Below are 23,188 nucleotides of genomic sequence, written 5' to 3' on the forward strand. Positions count from 1 at the left end.
GTGCCTGGCATGCCCAGAAAATGATACAGGGCTGCCTCTTCTGAGCCACAGGCTTTGCCTTCACGCTTTCTGTCCTCCCAGGGTTTGTGCATTTATTAGCTGGCAGCTTGGCTTTGGCTCCTGTGGCAGGCAGCCTGGTTTTCAGCATGCAGAGCCTGAGAGATGCCCTTGACTTCGGTGGGAGCAGAGGGAATGCAGCCCTTCTCATGGCTGGGCCAAGTGTGTCTGAGTCATAGAGAGGGCAGGCAGCCAGAGGCGAGGAAGCTGAATTCATTTAGTCCTTAAAGGAGTGTTTAGCTCGCAGATTGGAAGGGCCCGTAGAAATCTGATACAACGTTACTGGAGTCTATTCAGATACTTTGGTGGAAATTGAATAAGACTTGAAATGTGCTAAATCTTTGCACTTTTAGCTGTAATGACGATGCTCATAAGCAGAATTGAATTAAATATAATAAAGGAGAGACCTGTCTTCCCTGTACTGTTACTTGGTTTCTCTTGAATCTCTAGAAGTGTCTGCATCTAGATTATTTCAGGTTTTGTTTTGTTTCCCTGTGGTACCATACTCTCTTTAGTAAATAATTTGTGGTTCTTTGTGACAATTTTTCTTTACTCCTGAAGGAAGGAGATCCAGTTTCTTATCCCTTTTGGCTTTGAAGTGTGTAGTTGCAAGCAGCTTCTGCCATGTCTCTTCTTAACATTTCCTCCTGTTTACAGTTGTGCCTGCACCATGGGAAAAGTTTACTTAATGCAAGGTAAATATTTTCTCTCTTCTAGTACATTAAGGTTTTATTGGTTTATTTTGTTTCTGATGACAAGTAAAATAAAAGCTGTTTGATGTGCCAGAAGTTACTAATTTTTAAAAAACTGTTCACCTCTTAAAATTGAGTGGATACTTTCATTCAGGTATAAAGACTAAGCAAACAGGGTGGGTGGTCATTCTCTTTCCTGGAGTCTGCTCTTAAGTTTCCCTCTGAAATTTATCACAAGGGGGAAACAAAACTCTGAACGTTTACAGTAGTAGATCCTTGGCTGGTTTTCCACTCTAGCTTTCTCCTATCCTAGGTCTGTGTATCTCTGTGGTGGGGTGGATCTCTAATCTGTCAAATAGTCCTAGCAAAGACTGGGGAGTAAGAGTAACTTTTTCTTTCTGTAGCTTGTTTTACTGGGGACAGGGTCACTCTAATGGTGCATGTTGTTGACAGAAGTTCTGAGGATGGTGCTGGCTGGTGTATCATGACGTGTAGTCTTGCAAAGAGAAGGCAGAGACCTGGCCTATCAAGGCAGTGGTATTGCATTACTGTCTGTGACACTCTGAACTCACTTGGAGTCTCCCATTATAATTAGGTGATAATTTAGTGTATTAATGCACTCTCTTCCACTGGCACATGGGCATTTCATTCTGTAAAGTTGCCCTTTCTGCATGTCTTTGTTGTTATTAGTGACCACCAGGAAGGTTGATGCTCTTGAAGAACAGGGGCAATTATCCCTTGGAAGTACTTCATGGGGTTGTTTTCATGGTCCTTTCTCCTGGCTTGTGACCCAGACAGTGCTGGTGACTAGTAAGATGTGCATGGACATGTCACATTGCAGGGAATGTAGCTCCTGGCTCCTTTTCTGTCTGAGCAATTGCCCTTTGTGAGCTGTAAGGCATCAGCTGGTAAATGGAATGGGACACTGGCTTTCCATACTTGCTCTCCTTAGGTTTGCTGCTGAGGCATCTTGGTGTTGCTGTGAGCTGCTGTATGTAGAACTTTACTACCTCAGGGCTGGGCAAGGAAAAGCAAGCATCTGCCCAAGGCTGTAAATTAGGGAGGAGCTGACAGAGTCAAACCAGTAGCAGAACAGCTTCTTGTACAGCAGCCTCTCTGAGTGGCTGAAGGACGAGGGCTGATGAAGGTCTCCAGCTCAGGGAGAGGCCCTGGGGCTGTGCTGTGTCCCCCGCTCCTGGCTGTGGCTGCCTCCAGCCTTGCCCTGCTTAGGAGAGACAGAGGGGTGATGAGCAGCCCTTTGGCTGGGGAGGGACCCATGTCTGGCCAGGTCCCTGCAGTGGCCCTGACCCCACCCACTGCTGTAGAGAAGCCCTTGGGATGAAGGTGCTTGGCTCTGAGCACTGCAGTGTGTGCTGGTGGCCTCGGATGTTCCCAGACTTCAGAGTCTGCAGAGCTGCTGCAGCTCAAGATGCTCATCACATCTTTGGCTCCAAGACTTTCTTTAAAGGCCTCAGATGTAAATATGCAGGCTAGGAATTAACCTCACTGAGAAGAAGTTCACTCAGTGATGATTCTTAGATCGTGGTTGGTCTTTGTGGCCTGTAATTTAGTGTGGCTTTTAATTGGTTTAGACCATTCTGTGGTCTTCCTTTTCTGTTACAGTTTTTTAATCGAAACCTCTTTTTTTTTAAGGCCTTTCAGGGACACAAGTTTCTATAACAATGATAATATTTCTTTATCAAATGTGTTTATCATTTCATGTTTGCACAGTCCTGCTACCAAGCAGTGCGTGGTTCTGTCACTTTCTGTCAAGCTGAAGTGATAATACATAATACCTCTGATTTTGTGAGGGGCTTTTTTATCAACAGCTTGTATTTGCCCACTGATCTCAGAACATTTTTTTTATTCTACATCTTCAGCATTCAGTGGCATTTCTCCCATCTAAGATTGCCTCTTATCACTGCAGCTGGCTCTACAATCCAGCTGGAATCAGAATCATCTTTGATTTAATGGCAGAGCAGCAAATGTAGCTGTAGAAGGGCTGGCAGCGTCTTGTGCAGAGCCTGACTATTGAGAGTCTCCTGAGGTTTTATTGCAGAGATCCTTCTTTCTACAGGATCATCCTCAGGCACTGCCTTCACTCTTGTTATTCACATTCTGGATAAACTGCATTGTGAAGGCATTCTGTTTCCTGTGTGTGTTTACCCCATTGCTCTGAGCTGAGCCTTGCTCTTTTTGCATATCTCTCTGTACTGTGCTTTCTGCAGACCACAGAGCCTGGGTTTTCAGGCAGCCTCTCCTTTTGCCCTGGGTTGCTTTAGTCACATTCTTACAGTGCATGTCTGGGGCTGTCACCCATTTCACTGGGGGACCTCTGGTATCCCTTCAGTCACACACAGACATGGTGATGCACAGCTTTGTAACCAGAGCATTTAATCTTTGCTTTGTGATTTTGCCTAAACAATAGTGCCTTTAGACAGGTTCATTTTGTCTGAGATCAGACAATATGTCAGCTGTTCTGGGTTGGGTTTTTTTTAGATACTGACCCTGGCAACAGCGTCTTGCTCATTTTTCATCATTTTCTGCCACTTAGTAAAATTATTTTACCTCTAGTTTTTTTGTCTTTTCCTCCTCAAGGATAGATCAGTGTAAAGGCTCTGTTCTCATGTCTGTTAACCTTTTATTCCTAGCAATCTAGCATTTCCAGAGGTTTGGTATCCCCCCAGTACTTCCTGTTTTCTCAGCTCATTGGAGGCATTTTGATTTTCTTGTTCTCTTCTTCACTTGCTATCCAGTTTGTTGACTCTATATTACATGTACTGTGTGCTGACTAAGAACATTATTGCTTTCAGGTTTCTGAAACTAACCTGGCTCTTTATTAGATTCTTTAAAGTCTGATAGATGTGGCAAAATAGAAGCAACCTCTTATCTACATTAACAGCAAGGGGAAGAGCCAAGTTCCTCACAGAACCACAAAGAACACACAAAGACAGTGAGTAACTTGTCTGAGGTTATTTGTGAAGTCTGTGGCAGGTGTCCCATGCTTGTACCCTCAGCACATGGTCTGCCTATCAATATGTTTTGCAAGGAAACAAAACAAGAGGTAGATCCCTGCTCCTGTCCCTTGGTGAAGACTAGCTCCAGGCACTGGTCTGTCATGAGGCAGAGCTGAGGGTGCTGTGAGCCTGGAGGTTGGCAGTGTGTCCCATCTTCCCATTGCTTCTACTGTTGCTTCTGGAGTGGGGTCTGGAAAGAAATATGCCTGTGCTGTTCACTGTGGGTGTGGGCATCTTGTAGCCAGGTACCCATTTGAAGTGGCAGTTTTTGCTGAGGAGCAGCAGATTTGCTGCTGTCTCTGTCCTCATGGAAATGCTCTTTACAGTTCCAAAAATCAGTTGGAGTTTGTCATGGGAGGGGGACATGTTGGGGCACAGGCCTGTTGAAGGTTCCAGCTGTGGTTCTGTAAGAAGCAAGCCTGGAGACCTCTCATCCTGTGTTTGCTGGCCAAGCTGGAGGTCACGAGCCATCAGTGCTGTGTCACTGCAGCTGGATTGGTCCTCTGTGGCTGTGTCAGTGCCCTCACACAGGCTCAGCAGGCTGTGTGTCCCTCCTGGGATCTGTGCCTGGGACAGCAGTGCACCTCCAGACCCTTTCCCTTGTTTGTATTGACTGAGGAATAAAGACGGGCAGAAGAGCTGTTAAAGTTCTCTTGGGCAGCTTCTCTTCTTGGGTGCTGCTTCTCTGATGTCCTCCCCATTTCTCAGCCTACAGCATGTAACAATGCAGCTGTCATTTTGTGCCTCAAAAAAACCTCAATTAATGTACTTCAGTTTTCTTTAAAGCCTGAAGTTGGAAATAGTAAGTAGGGGTGTCAGACAGTAGCAGACTTCAGCCAGCAGCAGAGTAAGTGTTGATGCACTCTTTTAAGAACAAGTTTCTTTGCAAAGCTTTTATGCCATAGATCTGATGTGTGTGACACAAGGAATCTATTTTGGGTCCTATTGTTGTTCTCTTTCCTCTTCCCTTGCTCTTTTATTTGTTTACTTGTTTCTGTGCGTTTTGATGGTTTCTTATTTTGGCCACCTTTGACCTGATACAAGATTGCATTAGTGTCAGCTGCTGCTCTGGGAGTTGGTACTTTTGTACAGATTTGCAGTAGGATCTAAGGCTGCTTTAGAAGCATTTACTGAGCAATGGAGGCAGTTCCCTTTTACAGGAGCTGTTGCAGATAGCTCTACACATTTTGGACAGAGATCTTGAGATGAGAGTACCCTGGTGTGTTGGGAGTGGAAATATCTTGGCTCTTGTCTGCTTATTTAAAAAGCTTTGGGTCCTTTTGCACCAGTGACTTGGAAAAGTGCTCCCATGTTCTGTAGACAAGGCATCTGCGGGTGTAAAGAGAAGGTCAGTGGTTTGTCCTGGCAAAAATTTGCTGGAACAGGAGTGAATCCCAGAAGTGTGAATCCCTGATGGTTGCTCTAACTGTGTTTGTAGCATGTGTGATTTCCAAAATCAGAGTAGTCCCTCCCTGCTGGCTCAAGTACTCCCCCATACAGGGACTGAGGCTGAGGTGTCCTGGATGCCACCACCTTTGGGGGCTTTTTTTCCCACTCCAAGTCCTTACCTTGGTGGTTGCAGACTCTCTTCAGGAGGCTATGGACAAGTGCAGAGGAATTGTGGCTAGATCCCCAAACACCTTTATTTTTTTAATTTAGGTCATAAGAGGACAGTGAACTGTTTTCCTGTTGTAATGTGAAGTGAGGCAGGAAGGAATCTCCACTGCTCCACTCTGAAGCAGAAGATGATTTTTTTGATCAATGAAGCGTTAAATGCTGAATCCCTGTTTAAGCAGTTTAAAAATGCCATACCATTGTGGTAGCTGAGAAAATAACAGATTCTGTGTGTGAATCTTGTTTTGCTTTCTGCATATAGGTGTCATTTCTTTCCTGACCTATTTAAGAATAGCATTTTTATATTTGTTCTCCTGATCTTCCTATCCTGCTGCTCTGAAGCAAGGTCTTGCTGGCAACTAGAAATGAGTGAGTGCATGCAGTGACTGCTCCATTTCCCCCCTGCCTGCTCCAGATCCATGATACCCCCAAGGTAGATAGGCCATTATGCACAATAAGATCACTAACGTAGCAGGTGAATATTAGATATATGAAGTTAGTCAGCTGTAAATAAAAGGCCTGGCAAAGAATAAAAGGCAAAATGTTGTCCCTGAGGAAGTAAATTAGGATATGATGCCTTCCTGCCCTAGTGCCCTAAAGAGTTGATGCAAGATCTGGACCATATTCACCTCCCACATGAAAGGCGTGTGACAGCCTGGGCTTTGCCTTTTCCTTTCTGGAGGCATGAGCTGTGTCCTTCCAAACATACCATAATGCCTTGAGAAGATTGGTACAGCAAATCTCCTTGTGTGGTGTTGGTCTATGTCTCTGCTTGTGGGATTTGGAGGTTTCAAGTCCATCCTGTGCTCTTCTTATTGGTGGTTGTTACCCAGAGGATTCCCTGTTTTTTTATTTTTGCTTCTTGCTTCTTGTGATTTGTCTCCCAACTCTGCGTAGCACTCCTGGGGTGGCCTTGAGTTCAGTCTTTTACATGTCAGATACATCCTCTGGTACATGGGTTTGGTGTTCTTTACTACAGCAAGTTTCTCAGCTAATGTTTGCAAAGGCAAAATGAGCTAAATGGTGACTAGAATGTGCTAGAAATGGCAACTGTCTATAAGTTTCAATTATTGCATTATATTGCTGCTTCCTTGTCTCTTCCAGAGTTCTGTGGTAATTGTTGGCTTGGCCTGCATGGGTCTGCTGAGCCATGCGCCAGTGGATTATCAGCAGGTAGTTGTAGTCAGGACAGGCTGCCTTCTCTCTTGTTGCCTTCCTGGAGAGCTGCACACCTCTCGAGGCAAAAGCAGCTCCTGCCCTGCCTGTGGGGACCATTGCAGGGAACAGGGCCCTGGCTCTTTCCCTGCTGAGCACTGTGAGTGTGGGCTGGAGTGGTGAGAGGCTGGGAGTTCAGAGGGTCGTGTTTATCATGGCACACCTTCTGGAAGTGTGTCAGGCAGAGAATAAACTGTGGAAAAGCAGAGAAAGCAACAGCACCTGCAGAGAAACCAGGGAAACTGGTCCTTTATTTTTTTTTACTCTTCCTTCTTCTTCCAAACTTCTGATTTTTTTTTTTTTTTTGTTAATGTAAACAAAATTAAGAACATAATAGGCAAGATGACTAGTGGTTTATTAAAAGCAGCCTTAGTGCACCAGCTGGAGTTCAGTAGGAGTTTAGGCTGCCCAAAAATATTAACCAAAAGACTTTTTTATATATCTAATTTTGATTATGGAAGTCCAAGCAAAAAGAGCCTTCCTTTGATACCTTTTATAAGAAAAGAGAGAGAATAGTGATGGGAGCAAGCTTACATCTGCCAGGCTCTCTGATTGCTTTGCCCTGATTGCTGGTTTTTAGCATGAGTGTAGCTGTGGATCAAAACTCTGGTTGAGAGTGGCCAAATTCAAGCTCCTGTGCTGGTGGTTTGTAGTGCTGTGAGCCTTTCCTGTGCTGCAACAGGACAGGCTGTGTGAATAAAACATGAGGTGTCTGCCTTGGGATGTTTTGGGTCCATTTTAAGATGATTCTGTGAGGTTGGTGGGTGAATGTTGCTCTGCTGAGACTGTAGACAGAGCCCACTGTGGGGTCCTGTGCATGGAACTTGGGAGATAAACCCTACACCCAAAGGGATCCACACCAGGGAGGCACAGGAGGTGGGGAAGAGCAAATAGGAGGTAGGAGAACATGGTAGAGAGACTCACAAGCTGTCAAAGACCAGCAGAAGAACTAACAGTTCAACCTGCACATGCTGAAGCTGTGTTGACAGAAGAAAGCAGAGTATTCCTGACAGCAGGAAGTGATGACATAGCCCTTATGTGGTTCCAGATGCATCGGTGTAATGGAGCTTTGTATCTTCTGCAGAAAGGGGCATGCAGGGTGTGTAAAAGCAAAGGATTGCAATATCACAGCATGGTTTTTCCTGGGCATTTCTCACATATAGGTGGAGCATGTGGGGGAGCCTGCTAGCTGTCTAGGCTAATGTTGATTTACCTTCAACATGCCTTTAAAGATAAGATGAGAGAAGGGGTAAAATTTTTGTCCTGAGTTGCAACAGTTGGGATCTTTGAATGTAATGAGAGTCTGCATCCCACCATATATATATATATATATATATATATATATATATATATATATATATATGAGTATTGTTCTAACCCTGGCAGATCAATAATTAAAGGTACTATTGCACTCTTAACTGTTTCCAGGACCAGGCCCAAATTTGGGGTTACTGGACCACTTTGGGGCTTTGATCAACCAAGTGAGCCACAAGTGTTCAGCTTGAACCTGTCAAAGATCCAGCAGTTTGTTACAGAGCCTTCCTGGGGTGAGGGATTGCTGCCTGTCAGGTGGGTTGGAATCAGACTGGTGCATTTTAATTGTCTGTAGCTTACAGTAAGGGATGGCATCTCATACCTGATCTTGGACAGTGCTTCAAGATTAGCTCCAAATTGCTGATTCAAATTAAAACTCAAGCCATTTGTCTTGGTCATTTTTAATCTGAATTAAGTTAATGAAATTTTTATTGAGGCAGTTGTGATGTTGGTGTCTCTGTTGAGTAGCTTTTCTTTGTCTACATTTGAGTCCTCCTGGAGAACAAAAGTGAACCTGAGGCCTCAGCTCTGAACTAGAAATAATAATGTCCATATGGAGAATTACTTCAGTCTATCTGCAATGGTTTAAATCCACATTTCATTTCACACAGTCTCTTTCATGTGTAGACAAGGGCAAAGGATTCAATCCTGTGGAATGTGGGATATTTGAGAGGCACAGTTGATTTTGAGACATCTCTTCCAGCTTTGTGGAGCCCTTCAGCTGTGTAAATAAAAAGCAAAACAGGGAGTGGGTTTAGGTTTTTTTTTTTCCTTGCATATAAATACCTTTTCTAGGTACTTTTTCATAGTTTCTTATCTATCCCAGAGAAATGTTCCCTACTACATTAGAAAAAAACTGGTCTGTGGTATTCTTCACTGTTTTTTCCTTTAGCTGCTTCTGGAGTGCCCATTGCTCTGTCAGTCTTGGCATGTCTCCAGATTCAGTAACTTAGAGCACAACCTTTTTGTGTCAAACCATGATTCAAAAACACGTGACAAAAATACCCATGTAGCTGTCTGGGTTTAGGTATGAGTGCATAGAGGTGTTGGTGGCTCTTCCCAAGGCATTCAGGGGCAGAAGCATCCAGCTGGCTTTTCTGCATCATCACAGTATATCCATAGCCTTTGTCATACGAAGTAAAGTTACTTTTTCTATCAAAATAGTCACCAGTTTACAATGCTGTGAGGTGCTCACTTCTGTAACCTGTAGGAATGTACTTCCTTTCCTTGCTGTGCTGTGATGGTGTGTCATTACTGAATGCCTGGACAAGCTTTAATGGGGAAAGCTGTTTCCCTGCTGCTCACCCTCTGTACACACACTTCTTCCCCTCCCAGGTCATGTAACCATCCCAAAGCTCAATCATTTTAGTAAGTGGCCAGGATTCCAGCAGGAGCACAATTTGAATGGATTGCTTTTGTTTTGATGTGATCAAAAAACACCCACAAAGAAAATATTTTGGGCTAGGGGTGTTCTCCAGCAGGGTGGAGAGGAATTTTCTCCAGTTTTTCTTTCATCCTGTCCTGCAGCTATGCTGAAGCCTCAGCACCCTTGTTCATGTTATCTCACATTAGGCACTGGTTAAGCACAGCCCTTAAATATACACCTAACTTTAAACATTGCTGGCTTTACTATGCAAAAGTAATTCTGTTTTGCTTTTTTGGGGCCATGGCCTGAACAGCCACAGCTTTGTACAGGAAAGTGAGAAAACTGGGCAAGTCTCAGTTCTATTGCACTTGGGAGAGTGGAGCTGTGTGAGGAGCTGTGAAGCCTTTGCAGTGGGAGCAGGTCCAGGGTGCTGGGAGTCTGCAGAGCAGCACCTTCAGCAGTGGGAAGAAGCACATGAATGGGTGTGCTGAGGGGGGTTCAGAGATGAAAGCCAGATGTGTTCTGTAAAGTGTTGCCTGTGGTTGCATTGGCAGTATGCAGAAAAAGAGTTGAAGAGTTGTGGAAGGAAATGTAGTTAGGTAGGTTATGTGTTTGAAGAGGGGAGATGGATCCTTGAAGGCCATGAACTGAAAATGCTGTCAAATGCTAATTGAGCAAGGGGGAAAGTATATTTTCAGGTTATTTCCATCAGTTGTGACAAGCTCCACTGTTTAATTCCCAGCTCTTAGCAATTAAACTGGGTGATTCAAGGTCCAGACAAAGGACATAATAATTTAAATTAGAATAAATGTTTAGTTAAAAGCATTACATTCACAGCTACTGCATGAATATTCTTTCTGTATTCACTGACATTCTGTATTCATTATTGCTACAAGTACACTGTCAAGAGGGAATTTTAAACCAATATTAGTAAGTCACTATGTAAAACTCTTAAGGCTGCAGTTCCTAACAGAAGTTTGTTCATCCCATCTCAGAATGGATGTTTCCATTTCAAGTACTTGGGACCAAGGTAGTTCTACTGGGATACAACCTGAATTCAAAATGTGCCCTCCACACAGAGAGCTTCTTATGAACAGCTAGTTCAGAGGCCAAAAGTTGCTTGTAGCAAGTACAGAGGATAACTTCTGAATAAATGAATATATTGGAGGGAGTCATAAGCTGCTTACAGGGTGTTTGCAAACAGGAACAGAGAGTACATTCATCAAAGAAATTACTCAGTTTGAATAATTTGTTCAGCTCAGAGCATGTTTACCTGGCTGTGAGGGGAATGGGAAAGTTTAATTGGCAAATGTTTGTATTGTGCTTTGAGACAGTTGTATGAAAGGCTCTATGAAAGGGAAGCGTTTTTGTTGTTTCTAGGGTTATAATTCCTTCTGTAGTTTGTGTGAATGCAGCCTTTTCTTCAGGGTTGTGTGAAGAAGGGATGCAGTGGTTGTTTTGGACCACGTGCATGTGGGGGAGGTCCTACAAAAGATGTCTTCAATTCAGAGGGCACCCTGGCTGTGTGTGCCCTGCCTGCAGAGCCAGCCCCACACACCTGCACAGTCTGCAGGCACCTGAGGATGGAAGCAACTGAGCACAGACTGCCCTGAGTACCCAGACAGAATTGTCTCTGCTTCAGCTGATGCTGAATGTGGCCATTTTTTATCAAAAAGGTCTCAGAATTGTATTTTAACTTATCCTAGTTTTACAGAGAAGACAGTAAACAACTTCCACAAAAGTAATGAAATCATGACTGTCTGTTCTGTCCAGCTCACCATCTGCTCTTTGAATGAGCTGTAAGAAAACTGCAAGTGAACATGCAGATGTAGGAGAGCAGATACAGGGCTGAACTGGACTGGGAAATGCTCTGTAAATACCTGAACAGAGTGCCTCAGTACTCAATATCTGGAGAGAATCCTTCTCAGTTACATCACCATTGATTTTTGGAAATGGATAAGTATCACTGGGAGCAAAATTTGGCCCATACAACTAAGTAATAAATATCTTTTTGCAGGAAGTATATTTATAAACAAAGAGTGAGCCTTGGATCTTCAGGTTACATTTGCAAAGCTGCTGCCTGAAAATTGGCATGGTTCCTTCCAGTCAAGTGATCTTGGAGACAGTTTTGCTGTATCACAAGCAGCAGTAGTATCTCTGAAGCTTTGGAAAGGAACACCAGTGTCTCTGCAAACAGGATACTGTTTGTGAGTTTTAATTGGAACCAGTCATGTTTGAAGGATGCAGACTTTGAAATAGCAGGGCCAACCTAAGAAAGCTATTCAAGATCTATCCACAGTGCTCCCCAGATACACAGGGGTGAAGAGCTTACTGAGATCAAGGCCCAGCATGAGATTCTGCTCTGAACTTGAACTGAATTGAACAAATCTTTTGTGTGTATATTATGTTTTGAAGTCATTTGAGTGCTTCAAATATCTTCCTTCCTCTCCTCCCTAGCTTGTCAAGGACTGGATGCAGAAATATTATGAGACAGGCTTTTGCAAAGGGGGAATTGAGTCACAGAGAAACTGAATGCCATATATTTAAAGTCAATGTTTGTCTTCTCACTTAACAAAACTGATGATTAGAAGAGGTAAGGAGGAAGGAAATGGATGTTGGGTCATCAAGTGACCTGGCTGAGAATTTAATTTTAGCTTTTGCCATTTGGCTGGGAATCTCTAGCTAACACACTCAAATACACTGTTGTATTTTGGTACAACTCTCTGTCTCTTTAAATGCTTCCTTAAGGCCAAAGGGCAGTGACAAGATTTTTCTCTGGAAGTAGGTAGTTGTTGGTCACCTGTCCTCTTTGTTGCACAAGTGTGATTATCTTACAAATTCCTTTTAAAAGGGTTACCAGCACTGCCTTAGTTGCACTAATGGGGTCCTTGAGGACTGAGATGAGGAAAATCTGTTGATTGTGCACTCCATTCTCTTGGTGAGCACCAGCTGGCCTCTCCAGACACTGTCCCTGCTGACAGCCTGGGTGGCTCTCATGGCCCTGGTGGGTCAAGTGCTCTGGTAGCTGTGTTGTTTCAGCTTAAAAACCAGCACAAACCTACCAAAAAAACTCCACACCCCAAAACTCCCAAACAATTTTAAAAAATGCCTGAAGAAAAAAGAGAAATAACGCCATAATTTGATGGAGTGAATATATGGATATGCCATAGTAATTTCCAATAGACAGAAAGTGTGTTTTGATGGAGTTAGTCAGAAGTAGACTAGCAGGACCGAAGACTTGTTATAGTGACAGGGAAACCTGGCCCAAGAATAGAGTATAACTTGAGCTATCTGTAGTTGACTTTTCTCTGCAATGTAGATCTGAGAGTTTTCTCAGCTGAATAGATCTTAGTGCCCCTCCATACATTACAGGTTTTCTCTAAGTTTGAGTTGGAGTAAATCAGTACAAAACACTTAAAATCTGAAGTTTTACATGATAGTGAATGTTCTTTTGTCATGATGCAGTGGTACATGAAAAATCTCAAAATTAGAATTAATGGAATAGCAGATAAATTCCTCTGACATCTTAACTCTTTTGGTGTGTATTGCTTTGTGGTTTGCTTTAGTCTTGATTTAGACCAGCTTTAGAAAGTTAGTATCAGCTGTTAAACCTTCTAGGCTATCTTCCCCTGCTTTTTTTTTTTTTTCCTGGTTTAGAAGTGCATAAAAGAGCTTTGTACAGTTCTTGAAACTGAGCCTGAAACAGCTCTGAACAAAATATAGTGTTCCTTTCAAAATCTTGGAAATAATTACATCATAGGCAAATTGGGCCAGAAACTGTTAATAGTATTCTTTGTGGGATGAAATCTCATGGGAGGACCTATTTCAGCATACTGGCATTGTTTACAAATAGATGCAGTGACAGTTTCAGTTATCCCATTCTGAGGGACAGCTGAAACTGTGGCCTATAATGGGCTTCTCAACATAACTGACTTACTTTTGATAACAAGCTGAAAATGTGCCTTGGTGCTCCTGTGGTCAGCTTCACACTGATCATCCTGGGAGGGAAGGCTGTATTTGGCGCTGGAAAACTATTTGTAGGTGGCTTAAAGAGAAAATAAAAGCCTTGCTTGCAGAAGCTCCTGTCTTTGAGAATTGTTGGAGATACAGGGAGCTGTGTCCAGATGTCTCTGCTGGGCTTCATAAGCTAGGAACCCTGCACAGAAACCTGGGCAGCACGGACCTTCCCTTCAGCAGGATAACAACCACAGCACATGTGGATCTCCCTGGTACCATACAGTTGTTTTCATTACTGGCCCCCCCCCCCCCCCCCAACACGTTCCTTACTAGAAAACCTTCTGCATTTCAGGATGGACATCACAAAGATTAGGAATATTAACTGTTTGACCTCAATCTACAAAAGCATTTAGTTCTCTAGGTAAGTAGGCTAGTCTGTACTTGAAAACTACACTGGCACAGGCTCTGGTCTGGGCACAATTACAGCTGTTTCTGGGTGATAGAAAGCACTTTACTGCCTCTGTATGTGCTTCTACAGGAGGGTGAGCTGCGTTCCTCCATCACCAGAGCACATCTTTACCTGGACAGTGGGACTGTGTGAGCAGGGCCTTCTCCTGGGAACCAGACACATGCTGGGGACCATGGCTTTTCTGAAGGATCACTTTTCTTTCCCAGATGGTGTGGTTCAAATGACAGACACATCATTCTCTCTGACAGCTGCCTCCAATACATTACTCCATTAGTCGCAAGTGTGTGATCTTTTCCAGGCTTTTAGACCTGAAGGCAAAGCCCTAGAGAGCCAACCTGGTCAATGGCTGCCTGTGGTTCAGTGTTACCTGCAGTTACAGGTGGAGATGAGCAGCCCCATGGTGTAGTGGAGGTCTGGCAGTTGACACAGGGTGAGCCTATGATAGACATCCTCTTTGGATGGTGAACACCCATTGATCTACCACCAGAGCAATTGTTTGAAGTCTCCCTAATTTGCTGTAGGGAAGGTTGCTGGAGAAGGTCAAGTCACTGATTTAACACAAACCAGTGGAAGGCAGCTGGGAAGGTGCTCATTCAAACTGCTCCCCCGATGGAGGTGAACAGCTGGGGTTAGTAGCAGCTTCAAGTGTGTGTTTGTGAATCAGGGTCTCCAGGATCACTGCTTCATGCTGTCTGTTCTAGGGAGAAGACTGGGACCCAGCTGTTGCTAGAGTTTTCACCTGTGTGACCTTGGGACAGGTCCGTGGGATCCCATGGAGATGTAGATATTTGGGGACAGATGCAAACTAGAGGTGTGATGGTCTATTTCATTTGTTGTTCTTTTCACTGGACTGGTGCTTTGAATCTCAAATCTGACTTTTTTTTTTCTGACTTTTTTTGGGATTTAATTTAGATGAAATTAAAAATGTAAGTCGAGTAATTTTAAAAAGTGATCATTTTATGTGTGAAAATTTAAAAATGGTAACAAAGACTAAAATACCCATGTCATGAAAAACAGTCTGAAGTGAACGTCTCTAAAAGTTTCAGTTGATCATTTAGCTTTTACTTGTAACATTAGTTAAGGCAATGTGGATTTCATTATTTCTTATTAATGTACCACCCATAAATCTGGCAAAGTTACAGTTATATCAAAATAAATGTGTTTGTTGAAAATGTTAATCTCTGTTCTAGTAAAAAAAACCAAAGCAACCCAAGACCAACCACAGAACCCCAAAAACTCTCAACTATGATAGCTTTACCTGACCAAAGAAAGAGCAGCTGGAGCTTCAGGACCTCTGTGTGACAGTCACCATGCTTGGTTGATAGTTCTGGAAAAAACCCTACATCTTCCATAGCTGAAAAACCAAGTTTCTTCCCTGTAAATGTAAGAGAGTAGCTGATGGGGGCAATAGCTTGTGTTACTTGTGAATCAGCATGAGTAGAGATCCAGAACACATTCACAGTGATGTGCATGTGCCTTCCATAAAAGGAGCCACATTGATTTTAGGGGATGGAAGACAAGGTGCCTGTAGAATCATAACCTTTAAAAAGGTGCAGTATAGCCCACATTACTTCTGATCTGTCTGAAATTATACTCTATTTTTGGGTCTTAAAACAGTTAATTTTATGAAGTGTGGCTGGCTGCCCATATCCCCTCAACGAGGATATTGTTTCTTACGTAATAAAAAATGATTGAGTACAATGCCAGGTAGTTTCAGTAAGTCATTTAACTTTTACTTTGGAAGTCTGTTGGAGAGGAAAATTTGGATTGCAAACAACTCCAGGGAAATAGTTATAAATAAAAACTGCAAAAATGTATCACAGGGATAAAGAAAAATCTGTATTTTAGTGGTAATACCTTTCTTTTTAGGAATTAGCCAGTCAGTTTATTTACCAGCAGCAACCTTATTCAGAGCAGACTTCTAACAGATTTTCTCATCCCACTAGAAAGCTTTTCCTGCCCAAGTCACCAGCCTTAGCATCCTCCCTTGACAGGCATGTTTTGTGTTGTGCTTTGCAGGAGGCTGTGAGGGCTGCTGAAGATGTCAGATAGTCTGGATATTGAAGAGAAACCTCCAGCTCCACCGTTGAGAATGAACAGCAACAATCGCGATTCTTCAGCGTTAAACCACAGCTCCAAACCGCTCCCCATGGCCCCCGAGGAGAAGAACAAGAAAGCCAGGCTGCGCTCCATCTTCCCAGGAGGAGGGGATAAAAGTAAAGTATCAGCACTGCAGATGGGGGCTCCTTCTCTGGGCTTTCTGCTGGTCATTGGTTTTCGTGTTTATTTTCTGCCACTGTTTTCTTTCTGTTTCGGTTGCAGGCCATGGTACCAAAGCCTTCTGTTCCAATTACTCTAGAAACACATTTCAAAAGAGGAGGAGGTGTTCAGTCAGTTACTTTCTTGTCTATGAAAAGACACTAAAATGTGCACACATTGTGCAACTTGCCTTTTAAAAATAACTTTATAGTTATACTGGGGAATCCTTTCCTTTGGGTTTTGTTTTGCATTAGCAGTAAATACAGAGATGAGGATGTGTCCTTGTGAAAATACATTCACAGAAGTGACAGAGCAATATGCCTGACACTTTGGGATTTTTTTAATGCACTTACATTCCAAGAACAGGAACAAAGCTCTTCTTGCTTGTTCCTTTTGCAGTGAAAGTGGATACGGAATGGCTTGGTTTATAACCTGCTAGGTGTGGATGCAGCAAGAGAGTCTTTTAAACATGCAGTAAACAGCGTTTCAGTTGCATTCTTTGAAATGCATTTGTGGAAAGGAGTGTGTTTTGAGTTAGCTTATTTGCAGGTTTAAGGGAAGTGATCTTTATTTCTAGTGCCGTGGGAACTGATGGGCTGCACCTGTAAGGCTGATGTCACTGCAAGGCCACTCTTGATAATCTTTTAGTGTTGGGGGTCACTGGGGGATGTTTCTGATGATGGAAACAAAGCAAATGTCAATCTGTCTTTAATAAGGAGGCCAGTAGTCTCACTTGGTCCTTGGGAAGGTGGTAGAGAAGATCTTCCTGGAAACCAACTCTATGCAATTGAAGGATAAGAACATGGTCAGGAATAGTCAACATGGATTTGTGGAGGGGAATTCATGCTGAACCATCCTTTTACCTTGAAGTGACAGGCTTGGTGGTGAAGGGAGAGCAGTGGTTGTTACTTTTGCTTTAGTGAGGTGTTCAGCAGAGCTTCTCACAGTATCCTCACAGACAGACTGGTGAGGTACAGTATAGATAAATGTACAGTGAGGTAGACTGAAAACTGGCTGAAATGCTGGACTCAGAGGTTGTGGTCAGCAGCATGAAGTCCAGCTGGATTTCGGGAGTGATTCTGTCTTCAGTGTCCCTCCAAGGAGAGCTCAGAACTATGGAACTGTGGTCATTCCCTTGGAGCTCCATTTTACCCCTGCTGCCCCGTTCATGAGGATTCATGAGGTTGTGTGGAGCAGCTGGAGATAGTCTGGCATTCAAAACTCCTCCCAGGCAGTAGAAGGCACAGTGGCAGTCCCGTTCCTCCCCTCAGCCATGGGCAATCCTGACGGCTTTTCTGATGTGAGGGCTGTAACTGGATGGGCCCTTTTCTTAGGCAGACCTGGCTGGTTCACTCTACAGATTGTTTCCCCAAATGTCCCCTTCAGAGAACAAAATTAATTTTCAATTGATCCTTTTTAAAGGCCAAAATGAAGATTTCTCCCAGCTTGCTTAATTCCTGGAAAGACTTGGATCACTTCTTCTCCTGAGTGCTAGCAGGATGCTATTATCCCTTTCCAAGGAAGCATTTCTTAATGAGGAGATGCTGTGTAAAATGCATGCAGAGAAGGGGAGACCTAGACAGAACTCCTCCTGGAAATGATCAGTGACATTAAAAATGTAATTAACTACCAGTCAGAGCAATCTTAGGAAACATACAAGTGTCACGATTTTAAATGTGACCGTGAGGAAAAGTCAGGTAAGATTTATAGCTTAATTTTGTAGGGTGAAATAATAAATGGAGGAAGTTTAGCTTGACTGGCCAAGTCCCTTGAGGTAGTTTCACTGCAGGGTTGGTTTGTGGGTCAGGGTATCAGCTGGCCTGTGTGTGCTTCATAGACTCCATGACACATTTTTGAGACTCCTGCTTATAAAACAGAAGGTGATTGATATGTCTGTTCTCATCTAGTACAGTGCTTTGCAGCATCACTATGTTAAATCCATAGTTCATCACTGGTGCAAGTCACTAGAATGTGACAAAAACACCATGGCAGGTTATTTCTGCTTGAACCTGCAGAAGCTTTGTTGTCTTTCATTTGCTCCCAGACAGGAGGGATGTGAGGATGGATATGGTACAGTGTGTTCTCTCCAAGGCTGTGGCATGTGTCAGGACTGCTGTGCCTGGGCACCAGAAATCTTTTGCAGTCCCTCCCCTGCTGGAGTGCAGCATTTTCAGTTAGAGTTTGAGCACTTCTGTTTAAAACCTTGTTTTGGCAAGCCAGTGATGGCACTGTGGAGCCCTTCTGTGGATCTGCAGTTGAAATAAACCATTTAGGCAGTAGTGTCCTGCCCCTTCCCCTAACACCTGACCTCCTCATGTTCCTTGCATAGCTCCTCTCACTCTCATCTCTGGGCTAAGGTAGCCCAGTTCCTGAGGACAGGAAGCCAAGACAGACAGCTGAAATCAGTTTCCAGTATCATGCAGGCAATTTGTGTGGAATAAGGAGCTGAACTTGTTCTGCTGGAGCTGTGAAATTGGTCTTCCTGCCTCAGAGGTCATCATGGTGTTGGGAGCCACAGTGGAGTGACAGCAGTAGTGCTTCATTCAGCAGAGGTGTTACCTCAGCAGAAATGACTTGGTTCTTCCAGTTGTGTGATACAGGCTTGTTCTTTCATTAAACCCCCTGTGATGCTGTGAAATAAATTCACTTTGTGTGCACTGAGGACTCCATGAGGGCACTGTAGAGCATTCAGCCTAAAGAAGTCAGGAGGAAGCTGACCTGCACAGCTCAGGTGTCCAGCCATGTTGAGTTCCTGGGTGAATGATGCCACTTCTATTGAAGCTGCTTTAGATTTGGCTGCAGAGGGGAGCAGAGTCTGGCCTTTAGGCAACTGGTCACCTCCTGTACAGAAAAAACAGAAAAGAGGGAAGGAGGAAAACTCAGCAGAGTAAAGATCAATGGAGCAAGAAAAGAGGACAAGGCTTCAGGAGGAGCAGGTTAGGAAGGAGGATGGGAGGACAAGTGTGAGAGGCAGTGGAAGAAAGAGGGAATGGAGGAAAAAGCAAAGTGAGTTGAAGAGGAGGTGAGCAAACAGGAAGGCATAAACCTGAGGTCAAACACTTCCTCTTTCCTCTAAGTAGCAGGAGAAAAACTGCTACTTAGCTGAATCACATTTTTCTCCCAAGCAACTGCTCTTTTAACATATTGGTGTTGATGGTGATGCAGACTGTGGAAAACAGAACAATCTTTCTTTGTTCTGTTTTAACCTGTAATAGGTGCTGAGGTGGTGTGGAGGCCATACCTCATGGCTAACTTTGTGCAGCAGGAGTATATTGTGGAGGGCATTTACAAGAAAATCAAATAGGAATGTTCAGTACAAACCTCTTGCATCCAGTGAAGTCAGGTGCTTCAAAAAAGTCATGTCTTCTCATATCATTTTGCCAGCTTGTGTGAAATAGGAATGATATGATTTGCAGAGCCCAGACAGAAACATCAATGTTTTTATACTGGGAAGAGGTGAGGGTGTAGTAAAGAGATGTTTAATTCATTTATAAATTAAATTCATTTATAGTGTATTCATTTGGCCATAGGTGTTATATCACAGGTCCATGAAGCAAATGAACCAGATCTTGGGGAATGAGCTGGGTCACTTGTCCTCCAGCAGGACAATCCTAGAATGGACAAATGCTGCTTTTGGTGGAACATTTTTATATAATCCTTTATTTCACTTCTAGATTTGACTGCTGTTTTGAACTGAATTTGATAGTCCTTAAATGTAATTTTTCCTGCAATATCTTGCAAATGATGAGGTAGAAGAAGCCAGTTTTGTTATTTACACATAGATGAAATCTTCTAACTGGCGTGTGTCCTGAAAATTAAACATCATCTTAGTGATAAAAGAAGGGGAAGGCCTTTGCATTTGTATTTTATATATTGCTGTCATCTTTACTGAATGCTAAATGAAAATATTTCATTGGTGAACAATGTGTAATGGTGTGCAGCACAGATAAAAGGTGACAATTATTTAATGAGGATTAAATGCAGCAACACAGAGAAGCATTCCAGATAGACTGTAAGTACAAAGAGCAGAGCATCTTTGTCTTAAAGGAGGCTGTAAGGTAGAATAAGAAATATGCAAATCGAGGCCTCATGGAGCTACTGTCTGAGCAAAGACAAACTTGAACTGGAGGGCTGCTGATACATAGTGAGTCCAGCCTTGGGTGAGACCCCTAGATGAACTATGGAGCTAGCAAACATAATATTAAAACACTGCAGGAAAGTGAAGACAGCTTCCCTGCACCTTTATTCCACTCATTCTTTATCAGGGTCAGTAAAACTGGGCTGAAGTGACATTTGTCAGTAGTCAGAAGTGCAGGAGATGGATCCACCTGGAATGTTACTTTCAAAAGGTTGTAAAGAGGGAGGGAGATGAGAAGCAAATGCAGGTTGACTGATTTCAAGTCTGCCTGCTTTAGTAAGATACTCCACACTCTGGGAATACTGGTGGAGTGATTAAAAAAAAAAAAATCTGGATACTAATAAAATCTGCATTTTATGATCATATGTCTTAGTTAATTGAGAGCTCAAAGCTTTTTCAAAGACATTTATGGGATTCTGTTGCTGGGCAGATTCTGTCTTTCCTGAAACAGAGTTGCTGTTTCAGCCTTTTAGTTGGAAGAGGAGTCACCACATGAGCTGCTGGTTTTCACAGAACCTGTAGGAAAAAGATGGTTATCTAAAAAAGCCTCTCCTCTGATTTGGCTGATTTTGAAATGGACTCAAACCATGTTGGTGAGCAGACACACATGGTGTGTCCTGTGTGACTTACTTCTCAAAGTCAAATAGGAGTTAGTTTCTAGGTATGAAAACTCATTGAAAAAAAGAACTGAAAATAGAAATCATACTGGTTTAGAGATAGCCTAAGAAGACTACTGCATTAATAGCTTGCTTTGACAGCAGTCACATTGACTGAAAAAAAACCAAAATAAAATAGGACCTTGTAGACTTTCCCTAACAGGGGTTGTCAGGCTGGTATTGTGTTAACCTAGGTCTGTTTCTCAAGTTGGATGGATGTTAATTGATTTGTTTTTCACTTTTAAAGCACGGTTTTGAGCACACCTGATTATTAAAGGTTTTAAATGAAAAGCTGTTCAGAAAATAAGTGCTTGTTAACATTTTTGCCTCCAGCCAACAAGAAGAAAGAGAAGGAACGTCCTGAGATCTCTCTTCCTTCAGACTTTGAACACACCATTCATGTGGGATTTGATGCCGTCACTGGAGAATTCACAGTAAGTAACTGCTGTATTTCATGCTTACCAGAACTTCTAGTTTCTTGATGGTAAAATAACCTCTTATTGCCAGAAACATCAGATCACAGCAGCCAGGCTGTGAAGAAAGAGACTTTTATTTGTTGGGCTTAGGATTTGAAGTGTTTAACTTGTGTTTCAGGCTGCCTTTTTTTTTTTTTTTTTTTTTTTTTTCCCTCCAAGAATTGTCAGCAGAGTGTCTGTGGGAAATGAAAATTAGGAAGAATGTAGGTGTATGCTTTTACCAGTCCCCCAAGCTGCTACAGGGGTTGGTTATTCAGTGTCTTTGGGAAGGCATAAAAAGCCTCCCCCCCCACCATGCATAGTAGACAACCAGTCTCAAGTGCAAAGTCCAGCTGCTCTGCAGGTAACCCTTGGAAACACTCAGAAAGCTGCAGCACTGTGGAAGTCTATTCATTTTAATTTAGTATCCTTCAAAATATCTTTATATACTAGATGATCAGTGTTTCTAGCCTTTATGTATTAATAAAATAGCTGTCAGCTTTTGCTTCTTGAATATCAACAAAATGTTGGGGAAAACAATTCTGATGGAAGCTCTTTGAAGTGTGAAGGGGGCTTCAGAGCATTTTTTCTCTGATTACTAGTAGGGTACTGAAACCATTGTTCCTTGAAGCTGAGATGGCAGTGACCTTACCTTTTGTTAAGCTGTGGAGGTGAGAGGGAGCATCAGCAACTCTGCTGCCACCAGTAGTGCCCCATGGGCTGAGTGGTCAGACTGAGCAATCACCATTGTGGACTGTGCTAGTGCTGACTGGCTGCATACACCAAATAGGATGGGACAAATCATTTGCCTGGACAAAGGATGGCTAATTTTCAGAATTTGAGCCCTAAATGTGATTTATTCATATTTTTCTACTTTGATTGCTACTTTTGTTTCACAAAGATGTTTCAAAAAGCTGGAAATTTTGTGTCCTACAGTAGCAGTTGCAACAATAGGAATAACAGTAGAAGAAAAAAAGACACATTTAATTACAGCATTTCTTCAAAGGAGTAGTGAAATTGAATTATCCTTAGTAATTAGGAAGTACAGCTACATTTAAAATAAGTGGACTAGTTAATTAGGATTTTTAAAATAGATGTCATAAAATCTTACTTCAAATTTTATCCTGTGCCAAACCCTAGGGCTTGACTAAATGCATCTTTAAAAGCCCAGATGTGGTCATTTTTGATCAAAAGCTTTGCATAAAGCTTTTAAAATTGTGTTTTCCCTGCTGTCTATCCTGATTTTTCATTTTTTTCCTCTCTTTCTTTCCCTGTAGCCACTTTATTGTTCAGATTAATCTTCAGTGCAATTCTCCTTATCTTCATATCATATTATGTTACTTTATGCTTTTGTTTCTCTCCTTTTTGTGTTTGCATCACTTCTTGTCCATCTTCACCTTCCCACTTTCCTTTTTCTTCCAACTGGATGTTCAGCTGTTCTTATTCTATATCTCTTCTTCCTTTCAGCCTTCTACCTTTATTCCTATCCTGTGTTTGAGAGTTTTTCCTTCTGACTCCAGGCAAACACAATGGGTCATACTCATTTTCTCTCATAATCTGGTGGTCAGGGTCCTGGTTAGTTTATGTCCCTGCCAGCTGGAACAGAAAGAGACATCAGGCTTAACACACTTCAGTTTTAAGCACAAGCACTCACTATCTGCATTTCAGGACCAAGGTTTGGATAATTTTGAATGTTGTTATTATCTACCAGTGTTTCAAAACAGCCACTAGCGTTAGAGACCTTTTGGGTTTTCTCACTGTCAGGTGCCACCAACACAGAGCAAATCAATTCTACATGACTAAATAGATCCAGCTTTGTTGCTGTAGCACAGTTTCTTTTTAAATACCTTTTTCCAAACAGTGGACATGAGATGTGTGCTGGTTTGCAATTACACTTGTTCCTGAAGTGTGGAAGTGCAGTGCTGCAGTCTGAGAAAGCTGTAACCAGTTCAAAACTAACCAAAGGGACAGGTGACTTC

The 23,188-nt window shown here is 42.7% G+C and overlaps 1 protein-coding gene across 4 annotated transcripts in view; it reads left to right on the forward strand.

The window, feature by feature from the left end:
* Window positions 1–23,188, forward strand: part of PAK3 (p21 (RAC1) activated kinase 3) — a 93,820-nt gene that overhangs the window by 49,160 nt on the left and 21,472 nt on the right. For all 4 annotated transcript variants that reach the window (XM_009090330.4, XM_050974402.1, XM_030228840.2 and 1 more), the window contains exons 2-3: window positions 15,721–15,917; window positions 21,088–21,188. In XM_009090330.4, coding sequence (XP_009088578.1) covers window positions 15,743–15,917; window positions 21,088–21,188 — 276 coding nt within the window. In that variant the 5' untranslated portion in view covers window positions 15,721–15,742. The remainder of the gene's footprint in view (window positions 1–15,720; window positions 15,918–21,087; window positions 21,189–23,188) is intronic.

This window comes from Serinus canaria, chromosome 4A (assembly GCF_022539315.1).
Source record: "Serinus canaria isolate serCan28SL12 chromosome 4A, serCan2020, whole genome shotgun sequence".
NCBI classification, from domain to species: Eukaryota; Metazoa; Chordata; class Aves; order Passeriformes; family Fringillidae; genus Serinus; species Serinus canaria.